We start from the raw sequence: 21,092 nt of genomic DNA on the forward strand, positions 1-21,092 counted from the left end.
CCATGGTTTTGACTGGGGGGACACCAGATCTTGGTTCTCCCTTGACTGGCTTCTCCGCTGGCAAAGGCAGTTCTATGGGACCAGCTCCAGTTCCTTCTGGGCTTGGCCTGGACCTGACTGTTTTTCTTGGGTGGAATTTCTTCAAGGCATACAAGCCTTTCTTCAGGCGCAGTCCTCAGCTTCCCCCATTTCTGTCCGGTCGGACCCTCAGCCAGTGGCTCCTCCCTCTTCCAGTCCTATGCTTAAGCACTGAGGCTCGCCCCCGGCTCCCTGCGGGCATTCCTGACAGGAATCCAGATGGCACTGATGATGAGGTTGATCCTGATTCCCTGGAAGATGGGGAAATTCCTCCAGAGCTGGAACCGTATTGAACCATGTTGCGGTTCTGCATAGAGATGAACTGCCGGCCCTGATTTCCCAGAATTTGAAACAGCTGGGTATTCCTGGTTCAGATACTATGTCAGAGCTGAGGATGAATCCCATTTTGATTTCCTTACGTAAAGCCTCTTGTTTTTACCCGGTGATAGATGCCGTCCAGGAATTGATTTTTCTGGAATGGGAAGCCCCAGAGGCAAATTTTAAAGGGGGTCGGACATTTGAAGGCCTGTACCCCCTGGATCTGGCTATGAAAGAGCGTTTGCATTTTTCCAAGTGGATGCTCTGGTATATGCTGTGTTTAGCGGACGACTATCCCCGTAGAGAGAGGAGGCGGCCTTGAAGGATATACATGATAGAAGGATTGAGGCTATTCTTAAACAAGCCTTTGAGGCAGTGGCAATGAATTTACAGATTGCTTTTTGTTTGCGCCCTAGTGGCAAGATCTTGTCTACTTCTCTCTCAGGGGATTAATGAGTCCTGGAGGGAATTCCAGAGCAGTTAAGGAGCCTGCTCCCACCTTTTTAGCAGACGCAGGCTGTGATTTTTGTCCGGACCTTGGCCAGAGAAGTGTCTTCGGTGATAGCAGCCAGGCATCAACTCTGGTTGCGAATTTGGTCAGCTGACACAGCTCCCAAAAAGCCAATCTTACCAAGATGCGCTTTAGGCTCACTCTTGTTTGAGAGCGAGTTGGAGAAAACTGGCCAGTAAGATGGGCAAGTCTCCAGTGCCTCGGTTGCCAGAGGTTAAGAAACAGTTACAAGCGCTCCTTTGGTATGAGAGGTCATTTCTGGGGTTCCAGTGCGTTTTCATCCCTACAGAGGGACGACCTTTCAGTGGACTTGGCCTTTCAGTAGGTCTCAGTCCTTTTGTCCCTGGCAGCCCAAGAGAGGAGCGGCTGAGGTGGTGGACCTTCCCAAGCGTCCCAATGAAGTTTTGTCGACTCACCTTCTGGAACAGGAATAGGGGGACATCTCTCTCTCTTTATCGGAGGTGGGTCGAGATCACATTGGACCAGTGGGTCCCTGGAGTGATACACAAAGGGTATGCACTGGAATTTCACAGTATTCTTGGGACTTGTTCATGGTGTCCTTTGCCACTCCCCACAGAAGAAGCAAGCAGTGGAGTTCACGCTTCAAAGACTCCTCAGACTGAGGCCTGTGGTTCTGGTGCCCACGTCTCAAGCAAGTATGGGGCAATATTCCATTTATTTTGCTGTGCCCAAGAAGAAGAGCTCCTTTTGTCCCATCTTGGATCTCAAGAAGGTCAACTGTCACTTGAAGATGACTCATTTTCGAATGGAAACCTTAAGCTCTGTAATAATGGTGGTGCAGTCGGGGGAATTTCCTGACTTACTTGGATCTGTCAGAAGCTTACCTTCATATTCCCATCTGATTGGAACACCAACGCTTTCTATGCTTTGCGGTGTTGGAGCGCCAGTATCAATTTCAGGCACTGCCTTCTGGTCTCGTCACCACTCCCAGAACATTTTCCAAGATTATGGTGATGGTAGCAGCGGCCTTGCAAAAAGAAGGAATCCAGGTGTACCCATATTTGGACAACTGGCTGATTCAAGTCAAATGTCAGGAAGAGAGCTGCCTGGTGACACACAAAGTGATCTCCTTATTGCAGCTAAGTGGGTGGTAAACCTGACCAAGAGCAATCTTCAACCATCTCAGTTGTTGGAGTGTCTGGGGATCTGATTCAACATGGGACAGGACAGAGTTTTCCTACCAGAAGTTCAGATCCAGAGATTGATGTCTCAAGTGCATGATGAACATCATACACCCAATGGGCGCATATGTGTCCTCTACAGTGCTCTCTGCTATTTTGTTGGAACCTGCAGTCTCAGGATTATGCACTTCGGCTCCACTTGCTGATGGAAATCTGCTCCCTCTTCCAGTGGTGATTGCAGGAGGATCATCTGAGAAGGGAGTTGCCCTTGTCCCCTCTGGCCTAGTTGGTACTCACGACAAATGCAAGTCTCCATGGTTGGGAGGCTCACTGTCCGGAGTTAACAGCCCAGGGGCACTGGAATGCCGAAGAGTCCCATTGGAAAATCAATCGCCTGGAGGCCCAGGTGGTCCTGCTAGCATGCTTGCAGTTCAATCACAGGCTGCAGAATCAAGCAGTTCACGTGATGTCGGACAAACACAACAGTGGCCTATATCAATTGCCAGGGAGGAAACCAAGAGCCAGGAAATTAGACCAGCTGTTGGAATGGGCGGAAGATCATCTGCAGATTATCTCGGCCTCTCACATTGCAGGAAAAGGTAATGTAAGAGCGGACTTTCTCAGCAGAGAGAATCTGAACCCAGGAGAGTAGGTGTTGTCAGCCGAGGTATTTCAGCTGATTGTGGATCGCTGGAGCCTTCTGTTCTTAGACCTGCTGGCAGCTTTTCAAATGTGAAGGTTCCTCGCTCTCTACAGTCACAGGAGAGATCTGTGGTCCCTGGGAATAGACGCTTCATAAAGGTCTGGCTGGAAGACAGATTGCTTTAAATCTTTTCCTTCTGTGGCCCTTGCTGGGCAGGATCATTTCGCAAGATCGAAGACCACAGTGGGGCTAGTACTCTGGTGACGCCGACTGACCCAGGCGTCCGTGATATGCGGATTTTGCGACATCTCCTGTTGGAGGCATCCCTTCATCTTCACCTCACAATGATTTGCTTCAGCAGGGACCACTTCTTCATAAGGTCTCAACTCGATTCTGTCTTATAAACCATAAGAGGGCTTGCCTTTTAAAGCATGGTTATCCTCTGCGGTGATTGCACCTTACTCCGCGCTCTTAAATTCTCCACTTCCTTGTCTTATATGCAGGTTTGGAGAGTTTTTGAGGCCTGGTGTGAGGAGTGGGACATTCTTTTCCTCGGTCTCTTAAGATCCATCTCATTCTGGATCTTTTTGCATGATGGATTAAATAAAGGCTTGGCCCTTAATCCTTGAAGGTGCAGGTTGCGGCTCTTGCCTGTTTCAGAGACCTGGTTAATGGTGTTTCCTTGTTATCTCATCCTGATGTGGCCTATTTTTTTGAAGGGAGTGAAACACCTTAGGCCTCCCTTGAGGTTATCGGTGTTTCCATTGTGGAGTCTTAATTTGGTGCTGGACCTTTTGGCGGTCCCTTCGTTCCCGACTACATCATAGCCTTTCCTTACAGTTGCTGACTTTGAAGACTGTGTTCCTGGTGGCTATATGTTTCTGCGCGTCGGAATTCTAAGCTGCAGGCATTTCATTTGGGTGACTCCATGAGCATTGCAGCTGCATACGCTTCCTTCCTTCTTGCCCAAGGTAACCTCGAGACTGTTTATTTGAATCAGTCCATCTCATTGCCATCCCTGGATAAGGTCAGGAATGTGGAGGAGTTTTCGCCTTTTGTGCTCCTTGGATGTTAAGCATCTTGTCATGTAGTATCGTGAGGTCTCTGAGTCTTTCAACAGACTGTTTGTTCTCTGTGGCGGGAGGTAAGCAGGGTGCTTTGGATTCGCAGGCTACCATAGCTCACTGGATTAAGGAGGTTGTCACAACCATGTATGTGGATGTTGGAAAGCCATTGCCTACTCGTTAGGGCTCATTCCACTAGGGCTCAGGCTGTGTCATGGGAGGAGGATAGTCTGTTGTCTCCCATCGATATCTGCCGAGCCTCGACATGGTCCTCCTTACACACTTTCCAGGTTTTAATCGTCTGGATGTGCAGGCCCGGGAGGATGCAGCCTTTGCACGTGTGATGTTGACTGGACCACGGGCACCTCCCACCCTGTTGGAGAGTAGCTTTGGGTACAACCCACCTCATCCTGAGTCCTTCTGTCTACATGCTAGGGAAATGGAGAAATTACTGACCTGATAATTTCATTTTGTTAGTGTAGACAGATGGACTCAGCTTCCCACCCTCAGCTGCCACACAGTGTCTCTCTGTGGGGCTCTGGATCCCAAGGGAATACTGGTAAGTGTTCATCCAGTCCCTAGCTTGGGGTACCTAGAATCTATTGTGAGTTCAGTGTTTATGATTGGTTGAGTACAGTTCTGGTTACCTGTTTTTAATCAAGATTTTTGCTAATCTGTCCACAGTTGCTTTTGGAAAGAATACTGGCAGGCTGGGGTCAATGCAGGGTTATTTATATATACTGTGACATCAGCTTACTCAGTCTCCATCTGCTGGCAGGGGAGCATAAACCAATGGTCCTGAGTCCATCTGTTTACACTAAGGAAAACAAAATTATCAGGTAAGTAATTTCTTCTTCATTTTCTCTTCTGTTGAATCCAGACAATTATTATTTTCTTCCACGTAAACTTCCAAATTTGATATTTATAACCTCAGAGTTTTGTACATATGTCGAAATGTTATTAAATTGGTGCCACCAAAGACTCATTCAAACCAGCAATGGAATCCCAGTGTCCCAGTCTTAGGTTTAGTTAGCAATAGGTGAAATTGAACTGCCCTGGTTCAGCTAACCTTGCTGCGCTTGTTCCCCTCAGCATTTATTCCAGAAATTATCATAACCACCATCATTCCTCTTACCTTTGCTGGAACCAGATGTCCAATAATAACTGCTGACTCAAGTCTTCTGCCTCCAGTGGCATCTCTAGCATTCCAAATCAAGAGCCCCATCAGTGCTCTAGCGTCATCAGAAAGTGACCTGGGAGGCTCCGCAACAAAAATGTTGCTAGATCCACTGGGCCTTTCCTAAATACATGGGTTGTCATCATCTCTGGCTCGAGGGACTGTGATGCCTCTCTTTCTTCGCTGCTGACACTAAACAAAGTTTCTGGTGCTGCGGTCTGCATCAAGAAGCAGTCAATAGCCCTACCTGTTGTGGGGTGAACAAAGGCTGACAGACACAAGCCTTACCCTTCCATTTGAACATAAATTCAACCAGAGGAAATAATCAAAAGGTAGGGGACAAAAATGGTGAGGAGCCACTCACTAGGCATCTGTCATCTTGTTCCTTCCCCCCCCCCCTTTTATTTTTTAATCCAAGCAACTGCTTGTTTGGTTGAAGAAAGAAAGGGTTGCCAGAATCAGAGCCAAATATTTCAGGATATCCTTAATGAATATGCATAAGATATATTTACATACTATGGAGTTAGTGCATGCAAATAAAGCTCATGCATATTCATTGTAGATAGCCTGAAAACCAAACTAGTTGGGGGATCTCCAATGACAAGTTGAGAACTTCTGTATTACAAAATAGAAAGGTGGACATCAACAATTCCTGCAGATGACAGGTTATGCAGCCTGCACTATCTTTCATCCAGTATACTAATTTGGTAAGACCTTGTGGTTCAAGACTAGTAAAAGAAACCTATATCGACCTATCCACCTTCTGGTGCAATTGAGAATTTGTAAATAATAGTTTGGGGTTTTTTAGCACACTGCTGGTAATTATATTTTCCTGCTAGTTTCTCTTGGTTTATCAGAATAGACTAAGGAAGCATCTGGGGAGAGCAAGAGAAGATGGCCAGAAGGTCGTACCTATCTGAACTCCTCTGAAAAGTGAGATTTTGGTGTTTGGTCTGGGAGCTTGAGGGCAGGGAAAGTGCCCAATGACCCAGACTAGCAAGGAAATGAAACAGGAATTGGCAGGGCTCTATATAAAAAGTGAAATAATAGACAGTGGTAAAACAAAATTCTCACTGTAGTGATAGGCGATATAACTGCACTAAATATGAGTGGGCCTCTATGTCAGAGTAACACATCCAACCCTTTTCAGATTTTATGCATGTAAATCTTTTTGCACATAAAGTGGAAATTATGCATATTTAATTCCAGAATTAAATGTGCATAATTTCTGCTTAGGCTCATGAAAAAAAATTCTAACCACATAAAGGAACTATTTTGTATTATTCCAATCTTTTATTATACTCCATCTTGTACAAAAGTTTTTTTCATATATATTAAATAATACACCACCAAATTGTTATAACCCCTAATTATCCCCCATTACACATTCACATTATATTAAAATACGTACCCAATACCCAACAATATAGGATCCTAATCATTTCGCTCTCTCAGAGCTTCCTCAGGGGTTAATGCAGATATTCCAATACAGAGCTTACAGCTTCAGGGTCACCTTATTAAATTATTAACAATACTTTCCTCAAGTTTCTTACAAACGTTCGAACATTATTATATTCATTATTTGAATGTCATATTGTGTTTTTTCTGATATTGTCCATAACACTCTAGTTCTTCTCATCTTGAGACTTCACTATTGTCGTCAAGTACTTCACCATGTAATCTTCCCAGATAAATATTCATCTTGTCTCCACATACCGATTTTCATCCCAATATTTTTTGATCTTACTGTTTTTTTGCCAAGCCTTCCCTATTTTCAGTTACTTCTCAAAACATCATTCATTTCAAACTGTCCGCAGCTCCACTGGTTCCTGGGCAATGCGATGTATTCCAATTCTCCCCAGCTAATACTTAAATACACTTTCGTTGTTTTCCTTTTCAAACACACAACTTCTCTTCATTTCATTACACCAACAGACTAAATTCGTCAGCTTTTCTTCGCATCTCTGCTGCAACTTTTACCATGCCACACATCTCTAAACCATTGCGGTGTACCAAATGCCAATTTTGATATTTTTACAGTTTTACTTGGGGAAAAACTGCAAGGAAACCCAGTCCCCTCTGCTAAGCTGCTGATGGTTATTTATTTTAAAATAGTTATATTCCGCGACTTCCAAATTTAAAATTTGTCCAAGGCGGATCACATAAGTACATTCATAATACATAAGTATCAAATATACAACATCCATATCTTGCATAAACAGATGTCCCGATGCCTTAAGGAACCCCCATCCACACCTTCTAAACGTTTGGCCACGCCGTTCCCGGGCCGTCAAACCGCGGGAACGGCGAAAATTTTAGGTTTTTCTGCTGCTTCATTTTCAGAGCAGCCTGAGCCACAGGACCCGATATTTTTTTAAACACGCCCCCCTCCCCCCCCCGATTTGCAGGTCCTGACAACCCCTGGGGACCTTAGATCCCGTTTTTTCAACTGATTTTGTGCTTTTATTGCACAAATCTTACTTGCAAGTTTACAAGAGGAGGCAGATCCCCCTCCTGACCCCCCCTACTGGGGGTGATGCGGGTCCGTTTGGTTCCGGGGGCCACTCCCCCCTCCATCCCCCCACCGGATCCCCCCCCCTGCTTTCCCAAGACCCCCCCCGGATCCGGACTCGGCTGATGTCCCTCTCCCCCTGGAGGGGGACGACCCCCGGGTCCTCCGCTTCTTTCATAGGGAGGAACTGGAGCCGCTTCTTCCTTCATCTCTCAAGAATTGGGGATTGACTGTCCCCCTGTGGACGAGTTTTCGGCGCTCAACGCCGGCTTCCTTGGACCCCGGTCCTGGTTGGGGCTCGGGGCTCTGCCGTGCTCTTTTCCTTTCCATCCTATGCACAAACTAATGCTCCTGAGGGAATGGCAGGGCCCCGAGTCGGGTCTTCGGGTCAGGAGGGCCACGGAAAGCTTTATCCCCATCCCCGGAGGAGTGTTTAGATTTATTGAAGATGTCTAAGGTGGACTCTTCTGTGACGGCGGTCACTAAACATACCACCATCCCGGTGGTTTTGGGCTTACAGCCTTGAGAGATGTCCAAGATCGTAAGCTGGAATCCCATCTCAAGCGCATTTTTGAAATCCTGGCCTTGGGTGTTTCGGACGTCGATTTGCAGCAGTCTCATGGCAGCAGGCAAGTCTTAGGTGGGTCCAACAATTACGCAGCACCCAAGACCTCCCGCCTGCAGAGGCAGAGCAGGGCCGACAGGTTAGAAGGCGCTATAAGCTTATGGGGCAAATGCCCTATACGATTTGTCCCACGTGCAGGCTAAGGCGATGGGCTTCGGCGGTCTCGGCCAGATGGTTCCTCTGGCTCGCCACTGGGCAGCTGATTTCATCTTCCAAGGCACAGCTGGGGTACTCTCCCTTTCAAAAGTAAGTTGCTTTTTGGGGAGGACCTGGAGCAGCTTATTAAGTCCTTGGAGGAAAACAAGGTTCATAAGTTGCTTGAGGACCACCCGAAACTAGCTAGATCCTTTTTCTGAACTCGTACCCACTTCAGGGGCCAACGTAGATATCAACCGAGAGCGAGAGGCGCCTTCTCTAGGGAAACCTCCTCTAGGTCCCAGTCATGGCCCCAGCCCTTTCGAGGACATCGGCCCACGCCCACCTCCCAATGAGAAATCCGCCGGTCCATCCCTCCGTTCCCAAAATCACGTCGGACCAGTGGGTCCTCGAAACCATAGACAAAGGCTACACCTTAGAGTTTGCTCGCGACTTCCCGGACTTATACATGGTCTCTGCGTGTGGCCACCGGAAGCGGCCCGCTGTGACTCAGACTCTTACCAGGCTCCAGAGACTGGGGGCCATCATCCCAGTTCCGGTGGCAGAACAGGGAGCAGGCCAATATTCTATCTATTTCGTGGTCCCGAAGAAGGACAACTCTTTCCGTCCCATCCTGGATCTCAAGAGGGTCAACCGGGCCCTCAGGGTGCCCCATTTCCAGATGGAAACCCTTCGGGCAGTGATAGCGGCGGTCCATCCTGGAGAATTTTTGGCCTCCCTCGATCTGACGGAGGCTTACCTCCACATACCAATCCATGCCAAACATCAGAGATTTCTCCGATTCCACATCCTGGGTCAACACTTCACGTTCCGGGCCCTGCCCTTCGGTCTCGCCACGGCACCACGCACATTTACCAAGGTGGTGGTAGCGGCGACCCTTCGGAAGGATGGGGTGCTGGTTCACCCATACTTGGACGATTGGTTAATCCGAGCCAAGTCGGAAACCATATGTCATCAGGTGGTGGACAGAGTACTTTCTCTTCTCTCGTCCCTGGGATGGATCATCAATTTTTCCAAGAGCAATCTCCACCCGACCCAGGTCTTGGAGTTTCTAGGGGCTCGCTTCAATACCCGCATCGGCAAGGTTTTTCTGCCGGACTCGAGAGCTTTCAAGCTGATGGATCATGTTCAGAACTTCCTCTCCCTGCCTCTTCCCACGGCGTGGGATTATCTGCAGGTCCTGGGGACCATGGCTTCCACGATTAACCTGGTTCCATGGGCGTTTGCACATGTGCGTCCATTTCAGAGGGCTTTGCTGACCCATTGGCAGCTGGTATTGGAACAGTTTCAGATGCAGCTCCCGCTTTCCGTCTCTATCATCAGCAACTTACAATGGTGGCTTTCTCTCAAGCACCTCCTTCGAGGAATGTCCCTTCGGACCCCACAGTGGATGGTAGTCACGACGGATGCCAGCCTTTCCGGTTGGGGTGCAGTTTGTCAGTCCCAGACCATGCAGGGGCACTGGTCCCCAACTCAGTCTTGCTGGCACATCAACCGCCTGGAGACTTGTGCAGTTTGCCTGGCGTTCAAGGCGTTCCTCCCACTCCTTCGGCGACGAGCAGTCCGGGTGCTCTCAGACAACTCTACCACAGTGGCATACATCAATCGCCGGGGGGCACCAGGAGTCGGCTGGTGGCCCTCTAAGCAAGTCGACTCCTCGCGTGGGCAGAGCAACACCTGGACTGCCTCGCAGCGTCTCACATTGCGGGCAACAAGAATGTTCAAGCCAACTTCTTGAGTTCATTAGCTGTTTCTCTTGTTTCCAATTTTCAGAGTTCTCTTGTTGTTTGCTCGAGTTCTTCTGTTACTTGCTTGTTCCATGATGTTTAGTTCTCTGCTTTTACAATAGTTATACTGAAGGGCTACAGGGTAGGCTCTGTCCTCATATAGGATACCCTTTCAGTTTTAGTCTGTTTCCACCTGCTGGACAGGAGGTTCAAACCATGGTCTGGACTGATCCATGGTACTACAGGAACGAAAATTAACAGGTAAGAACTAATTTTCCTGTAACATAAGAACATGCCATACTGGGTCAGAACAAGGGTCCATCAAGCCCAGTATCCTGTTTCCAACAGTGGCCAATCCAGGCCATAAGAACCTGGCAAGTATCTAAAAACTAAGTCTATTCCATGTTACCATTGCTAGTAATAGCAGTGGCTATTTTCTAAGTCAACTTAATTAATAGCAGGTAATGACTTCTTCTCCAAGAACTTATCCAATCCATTTTTAAACACAGCTATACTAACTGCACTAACCACATCCTCTGGCAACAAATTCCAGAGTTTAATTGTGCATTGAGTAAAAAAGAACTTTGTCCGATTAGTTTTAAATGTGCCGCATGTTAACTTCATGGAGTGCCCTCTAGTCTTTCTATTATCCGAAAGAGTAAATAACAGATTCACATCTACCCGTTCTAGACCTCTCATGATTTTAAACACCTCTATCATATCCCCCTCAGCCTTCTCTTCTCCAAGCTGAAAAGTCCTAACCTCTTTAGTCTTTCCTCATAGGGGAGCTGTTCCATTCCCCTTATCATTTTGGTAGCCCTTCTCTGTTAACAATCAATGGGAAAAATTATGTTCTTAGTGTTGATGTTAGGTGTTCATGTTATGTTGTCTCTGGGAACCGAGCATGTTTAATTCCGGTTTTGTGGTTTGTTGCGTGGAGGTTGTTGGTTGTCCATGGTTGTCTTTGTAGACTTTGATGAACAGCCATGTTTTAAAATCTTTTTTGAATGTTTTTAAGTTGAGTTGCATTCTTAGGTTAGTCTGGAGAGTGCTCCATAATTTGGGGCTGGCGAGGGAGAAAGCTCTTTCTTGGGTTGTGAGTTGTGCCATTCGGACTGAGGATATTTTCAGGAGGTCCTTGTTGTTTGATCGAAGATTTCGAGGAGGCGTGTGAGGCATGATGTTTGTGGTTGACCAGTTTGTTTGGTCTTTATGTATTAGTTTGTGTGTGATGGTCAGGGTTTTGAATTCTATCCAGTATTTCACTGGTAGCCAGTGTAGGGATACAAGAATGGGTGTTATATTTTCTCGTTTCTTTGTGCCTGTTAGGAGTCTAGCTGAGGTGTTTTGTGGGATTTGGAGTGGTCCGAGGTTGAAGAATGGTAGACCGAGTAGTAAGGAGTTGCAGTAGTTGATGTTAGAGAAAATGAGCAGTTGAATTACGGTTCTGAATTCATCTGGGGTTAGAAAAGGTTTTAGACGTCTTAGGGTTAGGAGTTTTTTATATCCCTCTTTGATTTTGGTTGTGATGTGGTTCTTGAAGGATAGTTCGTTGTCTACGATTACCCGTTGGTAATAGGGCATATTTTATTCTTTTCACAACTATTGCTTTAAATTTGTATGTCTGCTGATTGAAAAGTGGAACTTGAAGTTAAATGCAATAACATAGTAAAGATGGCAAAAACGAACCAAATGGTCCATCTAGTCTGCCCAGCAAGCTTCTTATGGTAGTATCTGCAGCATCAGACAGGTTACGCCCATGTTTCTTTAAAGGATAGCAACTGCTGCTCCATGCAGTTATCCCTAGGCCTTATGATAACCCATCAAAAATTTACTGCTAGCAACATTTTTACTGGGTGATGAGTTTTCTTGAAATTCAGACAGTACTGCTTGATGTGCTTTGCTTATGAACTTAGCCATAGAAGCAGTCCTGTGCTTTTTTCCTTATATCTGCGCATCAGTACCCTAAACTGTAAAAGTCAGGACCTGTGTTGGTTGTCGTCTGAATACAATTCCTCTTTCCCCCTCCCGTATCTTATTTTGTGCTTACAGATGCAATGCGAGCATTAAGAAGAAGAACAACAAAGGGTTGACAGCATATGATTGTGCCCTGAAGACTGGAAATGACCAAGTGGTCTCACTATTTGCTGCTAAGCTTGGACAGGGTATACTGGACAAAATTACCAAGCCCAAGAACGTCAGCCTCGATGGCTTCTGACTGCAAATTCCTACTCTTAAATATCTGTACCGGCTGTATGCCCATGAGAAATAGAATGTGTGTCTATATACTTTTCTTCAGATTCTAATCTAGAGATTGTAATTCATGTTTGCTAACTGATTACTGGCCAATAATTATCCAAGTACCAGTTCAATTTGCAGGAGTATGCAACAATTAGGCTCCTGTCTGGAACTTTAATATAAAACTAGATCTCTGGTCTGAAAGAGCTATACTTTTAGCATACTGCAGGTCAGATTGTCAGTTTTCACTGTGTTAAAACTATTTTTTATTCTATCTACTGCAATAAATCAGTGTACAGTGTTTTGTTATGTATTCACATAAAGTGTATTTAAATAGAACATGTGAGGAAAAGAATACTTTAGAAAATCAATGAAATCCTAGCTTAAGAATAATAGTTACAAAGAACGAGAACAGTGCAATTACAAAAGGGCGGGGTCCTGAAACCTAGCACTGATATCCATATGAAAAGGACAAGCACAATTGGTGTTAGTAAAAATAAATTTAATAGAAATACAAGTAGCAGCACTACATGTATTTTTCTGGGATCTGAGTCACAATAAAATATTTGGCAGCTAAAAAGGACTAAATGTCACATGTTCACTATAAAAATATTCAATCTGTAAAGTGGGACATTTACATGGTGGATAGCTTAATCTTCTGAAGTATACTCAGACAACTTTATTGTCCTTCTGGCACCAGCTGATGGCCTGAGAATAGTAGGCAGATTATTTCAGGGCTGTACAGTGTTCCTGGATTGTAGGATGGGAACAATGCAATATAACAGGAAACTTGCTACTGCCTCACTCAACTCCAAAATATTTCCAGTAAGATTAACCAGGTGAAATCAATACAAGCAAAAAAAAAAAACCCAAGAGTAAAAGAGCCTATAAAGAGACCATCATAATGGGGTATATGAGTTCGCTAAAGGACAGTTTCATACAACATGGCTGGAACATCCAGCGTAATTACTTTCTCCTATTTTTCATAATCATAGGTCTCAAAAATTGCCCACAACACCAAAAATAATTATGTGTGTGTAAATCAAAGTGTTTATTATTTTCTTTTTCCATTATTGTAATGTATCAATCAAGTCCATAAAAAAACGATCACTTACCTTTGCAATAATGCTGACGAAATACATCCACTTTTCTTCTCTCTTTTCAGAGTAGAGGTGATAACAGGAATTACAGATGTTTAGCCGAACAAAACGCCCGATGCACTACACATTTACGGCCGGATTTTAAAACAACCCCCCCCCCCCCCCCAACGTGTGTAAAAAAAACAGGGGTTACGCGCGTGGCCAGGCCTTGCATGCGCTATGTGCATTTTAGAAGAAAGCCCTGCCGCGCACGTAACCCCTGTTATGCGCACAAGAGCCAGGCCTGTGTGAAGGGGCGGTCCCAGGGGCAGAGCGGGCTGGGACACGCCATTCCTCGCTGTCCCGGCTGTCGGCACGTGCAGGTTACTTCAGGTCGGGCCCTGAAGTAACTTGCCAATTAAAAGGTTAAAAAAAAAAGGGGGGTTTAGAGGGTGGGGAGAGGGGAGGGATAGGGTATAGGGTAGGAAAGTTCCCTCCCAGTCCACTCCTTAATTGGAGAGGACTGGGAGGGAACTGGGGATGGCCGCGATGCGTCACTGCACAAACATTGCCAAATTCTACCCCCCTTACGCGCGCCACCCCCGATTTTATAACATGCACACACCGGACCGAGCTTGTTATAAAATTGCGCGTCCGTGTGTGCGCACCGGGTAGCACGCGTGTTTTTTTAAAATCTACCCCATAGGTTTTTCATCATGGGCATCAAATATTTCTGCCTCACAAGTTCCACTTCTTTTCTGCTTGTAAACATGGTATCTGCAGCATCAAAAAGCACTCTAATGTTTTATTACAAAAAAGTGTCAATCCAGATAGGATACTTCAAGAGAAAGCCAACCAAAAATCTTCCCCTTTTTGACCAATTGAAGGGATGAAATCAGATCAACGTATACCAGTCAATGGCCTCATTCATTCTGAATGGAGTAATCATATTTAATTTAATGATCCACTGTTGTTCTTTAAAATTCAAAATAGGGGGGGGGGCACTAGCACCGCATAGCAAGGTGAACACATGAACTCGAGCTCCTGGAATCCCCGAGCCATTTATAAAGATCTTGCTAGTGAAAAAGGACCTGTGACTTCAATTAACAACATCTAAATGGCCCAAAAGAAAAAAGATCTGGACTTTAAGCAATATTCGTATTCTAAAAATGTACTTACAGATGAGGGGCCTAGTGAGGACGGAGAACACTCGTGTTTAGTCTCGCTTGAGGAGGCTGCCATTACCCCCTCCAGCATTGTTGGAGTGATTGCAACGGAGTTACTAACTAGAGATGAATTTCAACAATGGCTTAGTGAGCTTCGGAAGGATATGAAATCAAACAAAAAGGAATTAATGTCTATGATGTCGGATATGCGAGAAGAAATGGCAGAGATCGGGAGGCGCGTTCACGATTGTGATATGAGAATTGAAGCACAAACAACCAGTGGACACTTTATAAACACAATACGCTCAACTAACAAATGAGAACGCCGAGATTCAAGCAAAGCTTGAAGATTTAGAAAATCGGAGCCATAGAAATAACTTACAATTCCGAGGGCTACTCAAGGTGGAAGAGTACTGAGACTGTACAGAGGCAGTCAAGAATCTTTGCAAATTCCTGCTTGAAAATCAGCAAAAGCCGGTTACTGAGGAAGGCGAGCGAGAGTTAGAGATCGAGAGAGCTCACAGATCTCTGGGCCCCAAAATAGGCAACAAGCCTTGTGATATAATCACCTGCTTCAACCATTATACAATAAAAGAAAGGGTACTTCAGGCAGCTAAGAGACAAACAAATGTGGGACTGGAGCTCTCATTCCATCTTGTTTTTGCTGACATATCTCCTCTGACTCTCCGGAAAAGGTTGGAATTTAGGGAAATTACCACAGTATTGCGCAGAGAAGGAATTCAATACTGATGGCTGTTCCCCTTCAGGATAGCCATAACGATTTGCAGTTCCACTTCCAGAGCAAAGACAGTAGAGGAAGCAGCCACCATGTTGAACGAAGCGGGCCACGTGGTCAAATTATCTGTCGCAGCCAAGAGTTTCTCACAGACTCAGAGTGGAGATACCCTGAAATGGCAAAGGGTGACTAAGGGAGGACAGAGACTGTGACATCATTCCAGGGACCCCATCCAAGCTAAGGGTTGCAGATAAGGGATGAACAGACACTGAGTTTGTGGGGGAATCACACATTTCATGTTGAATGTGGACTCTTTTGTCAGCATGAGGGTCTATTAAGTTGATCAGTTTCTTGGGAGAGATATAGTTGTTATTGAACCATGGTTTATGCTTTACGCAAGGTGGGATTAATGTAAGACCAAGCAAGATTATTGATTTACTTAACTTCCCTGGCTCGGGGAAAGAGGAGGCATGCTCTGTAAGTGCATACGCCTTCATCTGCAGCAGCAGATCTGCTATGACTGAATGGCAGCATCGTAGGGATAAAGGAGGGTGGGAAGGGGAATTCGACTACAGTTTTATGACTCCTGTTGTATAAATGTTAATCATAGCAGGTTAGAATATGTGCATAATTTCCTACACAGTGTAATTCTACAGAAGCAAATATCATTGGTCTTTGGGATAACACAAAGAATTTGCATTTATTGCAAGGCAGGGGGGTTGGGAGGATGGGAATTAGAGGGGACACAGTACATTCTATCTTATTAACATAACAGGATGGCGTCCATTAAAATATGGTCTATTAATGTTAAAGGCCTGAATAGTCCATGTAAAAGCCAATTATTTAGGGCAGAAGCTCAGAGCTCTGGCACAGACATCAAATTCTTACAAGAAACTCATTTAAAAAGACGTTATGAACATTTGCTGAAGTGGCAGTTATACACCTGCCATTTTTTTTTGCAGCGGCATCAAAACAGCTAAATATGCTGGGGTGAGCATCTGCTACATAAAGACTTCCAGTGTCATGTCTGAAAAGTGCAGGAAGACCCAGGTGGGCGATTTCTGTTATTACAACTAGAAGTAGGACAGGAGATATATTCCTTTTTGAATATATACGCTCCCAACACAGAGTACATTGAATATATACAGGGATTGGATAATATTTTGCGCACAGAGGGAGAGGGGACATTTTGTGTTTAGCCTGGGACTTCAATCTAATGATCCAGCTCCAATTAGATCATTCCACGGTGGCGGTTTGGGAGCAAAATCTGGGAGAAAACACCTTAAGTCTTTTATTCAAAGATGGGAGCTATTAGACATATGGAGGTCTAGACAACCCCAATGATAGAAACTATACTTTGTACTCCAACCCTCATGGTTCATATTCACGAATTGATTTTTTCCTAGTGGATAAAAATCCTTAGTCAGAAAATCATTGCGATGGATATAGGTCTGATAACGTGGTCTGACCATGGCCCGGTGTGGTTGGAAATTCAGATAGCGGACATAGATCCTGGAAAAAGATTTTGTAAATTGGTATGACATTTTTGGAAAGACGAGGCCTTCTGCACCACAATCATTGATGTGATTGGTGAATATAGCAATTTAATGAGGCCACTATACAAGACCCCCCCATTATATGGGGAATTTATTTTATTTATTTATTTAGTGTTTTTATTATACCGGCATCATGACAGGAGTCACATCATGCCGGTTTTACATTTAACAGGGTGTGATAAACAAAGAGAAATGCAAAAAACTTTACAAGTGCATGGTTAGAATATTGCAGTTACAATAAAACAGGGACATGGTACAACTGGGAACAGAAGAGAAAAGTAGGCAGAAGGGATATTAATCGAGAGCAAATTATTTACAATGTTGTAGCATTAATGTAGTGAAGGAGATTGTTGACATAGTGGTGGTGAGGTCTGATAGTAAATGGCCAGTAAGGTAAGGATCAGTTGAGATCTGGATAGGCTTTCTTAAAAAGCCATGTTTTCAGCCTTTTCCTGAAGGTCGGTAGGCATGGTTCCTTTCGCAGGTCGGATGGGATGGAGTTCCATAATGGAGGTCCTGCTGTTGAGAAGGCTCTGTCATTGAGGGATTTGTGTTGAAAGGTTTTGGCTTGTGGAACATGAAGTGATTCTTTATAAGACCCTCTGATGGGAATATTTGAAAAGCGGTGCTTGAAAGCTTTTCAAATATTTCAAGCGGTGCTTAGAGGTAGATTCATCTCGGGCAACCTTCCAAAAAAAGGCGAATTCAGCTCAAAAAGTGAAACTGCTGAACGAGATAGCTTCGCTGGAAAGTGCATAAGAGCAATCCTTCACAATGTGTACTTCGGAAATTGCAAAAAGCTAGGGACTCTCTATGTTCCTTAAATTTAGATGTTATCTCCCAAAATTTGAATCTTGTGAAACAGGAAAACTTTGAATGGGGGAACAAAGTGAGCAGACTCCTAGCTAGGAGATTGAAACACCAGATAGCCCAGAATTAAATTACTAGGATTTATGAGGAAAACAGATCTATATTGTCATCCTCAAAAGAAATCCAACGATTTCAACAATTTTATGGAAACTTGTATAAGAAAGATCCAGGTATTCAGGAGGACAAGATAGACCCCTATTTACAACAGATTTCTCTCCCTAGCCTCTCAGAGGAAGAAAAAAGATTAGAAAAAGAAATTACGCAGAGTGAAATATTACAAGTTATTAAAGACCTTAAACCAAATAAAGCCCCAGGGTTAGATGGCTTTACGGCCCAATTTTACAAAAAATTCACAAATGCAGTGATACCCCCCTCCCCCATCTTTTACAGTTGTTTAATTCCCTACGTACTGGCACATCATTGTTCTCGGGTTCCAATGTAGCTGGAACAACAATTTTGGCTAAACCAGGCCGAGACCCCTTGGAGTGCAGGTCCTATCGGCCTATATCATTAATTAACTTTGATTTAAAGATATTGGCCAAAATTCTGGCCAATCGTTTAAATAAAGTAATGGTGAAATTAGTACACCCCGACCAGACAGGTTTCATATCAGGCAGGATGGTGGCAGACAACGTCCGGAAAATCATAGATCTAATATGGTGGGTACAGCAGAACCATAACCCAGCAGTATAATTATCAGTAGACACCGAAAAAGCATTCAATATAGCCTACTGGCCATATCTGTTTCATACTATGGAAAAGATTAATTTTGGTCCCTACTTTTTAAGTTGGCTGTCCAAGCTGTATGAGAGTCCTAAAGCTTGTGTGAAGGTAAATGGCTCTTACTCAGACCCTTTTCTCTATAGAGAGAGGAACAAGACAAGGATGTCCACTATCCCCACTATTGTTCACATTATTTCTAGAACAATTAGCTATAAGGGTTCGCTCCATATCATACATAGCAGGGATACGTGTAGGGGAACAGACTATAAGATGTCCCCCTATTTGCTGATGACATCCTATTTACTCTAGCTAGACCATTGCATTCATTGAAGGGCGTGGTAGAAGCATTATCTGAGTTTAGCTCCATTTCAGGTTTTAGATTAAATTTAGATAAATCAGAGACCCTAAATTTATCAGTTCCTCAGGAACAAACATTGGCCTTAAAACAGCTGTTCCCTTTCAAATGGGCTACCACCAAAATAAAATATCTAGATAGTTACATTAGTAATAAGGTGGAGGATTTGTTTAAACTGAATTATTCTCCCTTGACCTCAAAAATCTTTCAAGATTTGGAAAATTGGTCTAGAACTCCTCTAACTTGAATAGGGCGAATCGCATCAATAAAGATGTGTGTCCTTCCCAAGTTACTCTATCTTTTCCAGACACTATCGATTCATGTTTCCACCGCCACCCTTAAATGTTGGCAGAAAAAGATATTTGCTTTCATTTGGAAACGTAAGCCACCGAGGGTGGTGAATGCTGTAATGTATCGACATAAATTGAGGGGTGAACTGGGGGTACCACACTTACGATGGTATTTTGCCACAGTTCAGTTAAGAGCTATAATAGATTGGAATAAAAAGGGTGAACAGAAACGATGGGTAGTAATTTAAAGGAAAATTAGTTTCTTACCTGATAATTTTCGTTCCTGTAGTACCAAGGATCAGTCCAGGACACCTGGGTTGTGACTCCGCACCAGTAGATGGAGACAGACTAAAACTTGTGGGCGGAGCCATATATGCCCCTGTGCCAGTCACAGCCCCTCAGTCTTACGGAATGTCAAAGTAGAACACAACCAGAGAAGTAAACAAAACTAGATACCGCTAACTAACGGGGAAAGAAACACCCCTTCTGGAAACGGACTCTCCAACCGAGAGAGCGAACAAGCGGAACAGAGCAAATCAAAACACAGAGCGGACTCTCCATTACTTCAGCGCAGCACTGCGGGCGGGATCCTGGACTGATCCTTGGTACTACAGGAACGAAAATTATCAGGTAAGAAACTAATTTTCCTTTCCCTGTACGTACCAGGATCAGTCCAGGACACCTGGGATGTACCAGAGCAACCTACTGAGGGTGGGAAGCAGAGAGTCCCGCTCGGAGTACCCTCTCTCCAAAACCCCCGGAATCGGTAGCCCGGACATCCAGCCGGTAATGCCGGATAAAAGTATGCAACGACTTCCAGGTGGCCGCCCTACAAATCTCTTGAGGCGACACCTGAGAAGCTTCCGCCCAAGACGCTGCTTGAGATCGAGTCGAGTGAGCCCGCAGCCCCACGGGAAGAGGTTTTCCCCGCACCAAGTACGCCGAACCAATGGCCTCCTTGAGCCAACGAGCGATCGTTGTGCGGGACGCTGCAGCTCCTTTCTTTGGTCCAGAGAACAGGACAAACAGATGATCTGTGACCCGAAACGGATTAGTGACCTCCAGATATCGGAGAAGGGATCTCCGCACGTCAAGCTTCCGTAACTCCCTCTCTTCGTAGCAGAGGAGTCTCCGCACGCAAAAGCGGGCAACTCCACCGATTGATTCACGTGAAAAGACGAGACCACTTTCGGAGAAAGGAAGGAACCGTCCGTAAGGAAACCCCCGAATCGGAGATACGCAAGAAAGGTTCCCTACAGGACAGGGCCTGTAACTCGGAAACACGCCGTGCCGAGGCAATCGCCACCAAGAATGCCGTTTTTAAAGTGAGATCCTTAAGAGTCGCGTTTCAAGGGCTCAAACGGCGCCGTGCATAGAGCGGAGAGAACCCAATTGAGGTTCCAAGCCGGACAAGGAAGACGTAACGGGGGGCGAAGGTGCTTAGCACCCCGAAGGAAACGAGCAATATCCGGGTGAAGCGCCAGAGACTTACCTCGCAAACACCCAGCGCCGCCACTTGGACCCGTAGGGAACTGCACGCCAGACCTTTGGCCAGACCCGCCTGGAGGAACGCCAGAACCTCAGCGACGGAAGCCGAAGTGGGGTCCACCCCTCGCTGCACGCACCAGTCCTCAAAGACACCCAGACACGGACGTAAGCCAAAGACGTCGACTGCTTCCTGGAACGCAGTAGCGTGGCCACCACCGCATCTGAATAACCTTTTTCTTCAGTCGATTCCTCTCAAAAGCCATGCCGCGAGACAGAAGTGATCCGCATCCTCCAAACAGACGGGGCCCTGATGGAGTAGGGCCGCCATTCCCTGGAACCGAAGGGGTGCCGCTACTGCCAGTTGTACGAGGTCTGCGAACCACGGCCGGCGAGGCCACTCCGGTGCCACCAAGATCACGTTGGCCGGATGCAACTCTATGCGCCGTAGAATCTTGCCGATCATCGGCCACGGGGGAAACACGTAGAGCAGCACATCCGTCGGCCAGGGAAGCACCAACACATCGACGCCTTCTGCCCCCCGCTCCCGACGTCGACTGTAAATCGCGGGGCCTTCGCGTTGTGCCACGTGGCCATCAGATCCATGTGGGGCACCCCCCACGTTTCGCAAATGAGAAGAA

General features: G+C 45.4%; 1 protein-coding gene across 2 annotated transcripts in view; it reads left to right on the forward strand.

The window, feature by feature from the left end:
- The window catches only part of DZANK1 (double zinc ribbon and ankyrin repeat domains 1), a 304,940-nt gene extending 291,335 nt beyond the window's left edge, over positions 1-13,605 (forward strand). For both annotated transcript variants that reach the window (XM_029594465.1, XM_029594464.1), the window contains one exon: positions 12,006-13,605. In XM_029594465.1, the coding sequence (XP_029450325.1) occupies positions 12,006-12,171 (166 nt within the window). In that variant the 3' untranslated portion in view covers positions 12,172-13,605. The remainder of the gene's footprint in view (positions 1-12,005) is intronic.
- The last annotated feature ends 7,487 nt before the right edge of the window (positions 13,606-21,092 follow it).

This window comes from Rhinatrema bivittatum, chromosome 3 (assembly GCF_901001135.1).
Source record: "Rhinatrema bivittatum chromosome 3, aRhiBiv1.1, whole genome shotgun sequence".
In the NCBI taxonomy this organism is placed as follows: Eukaryota; Metazoa; Chordata; class Amphibia; order Gymnophiona; family Rhinatrematidae; genus Rhinatrema; species Rhinatrema bivittatum.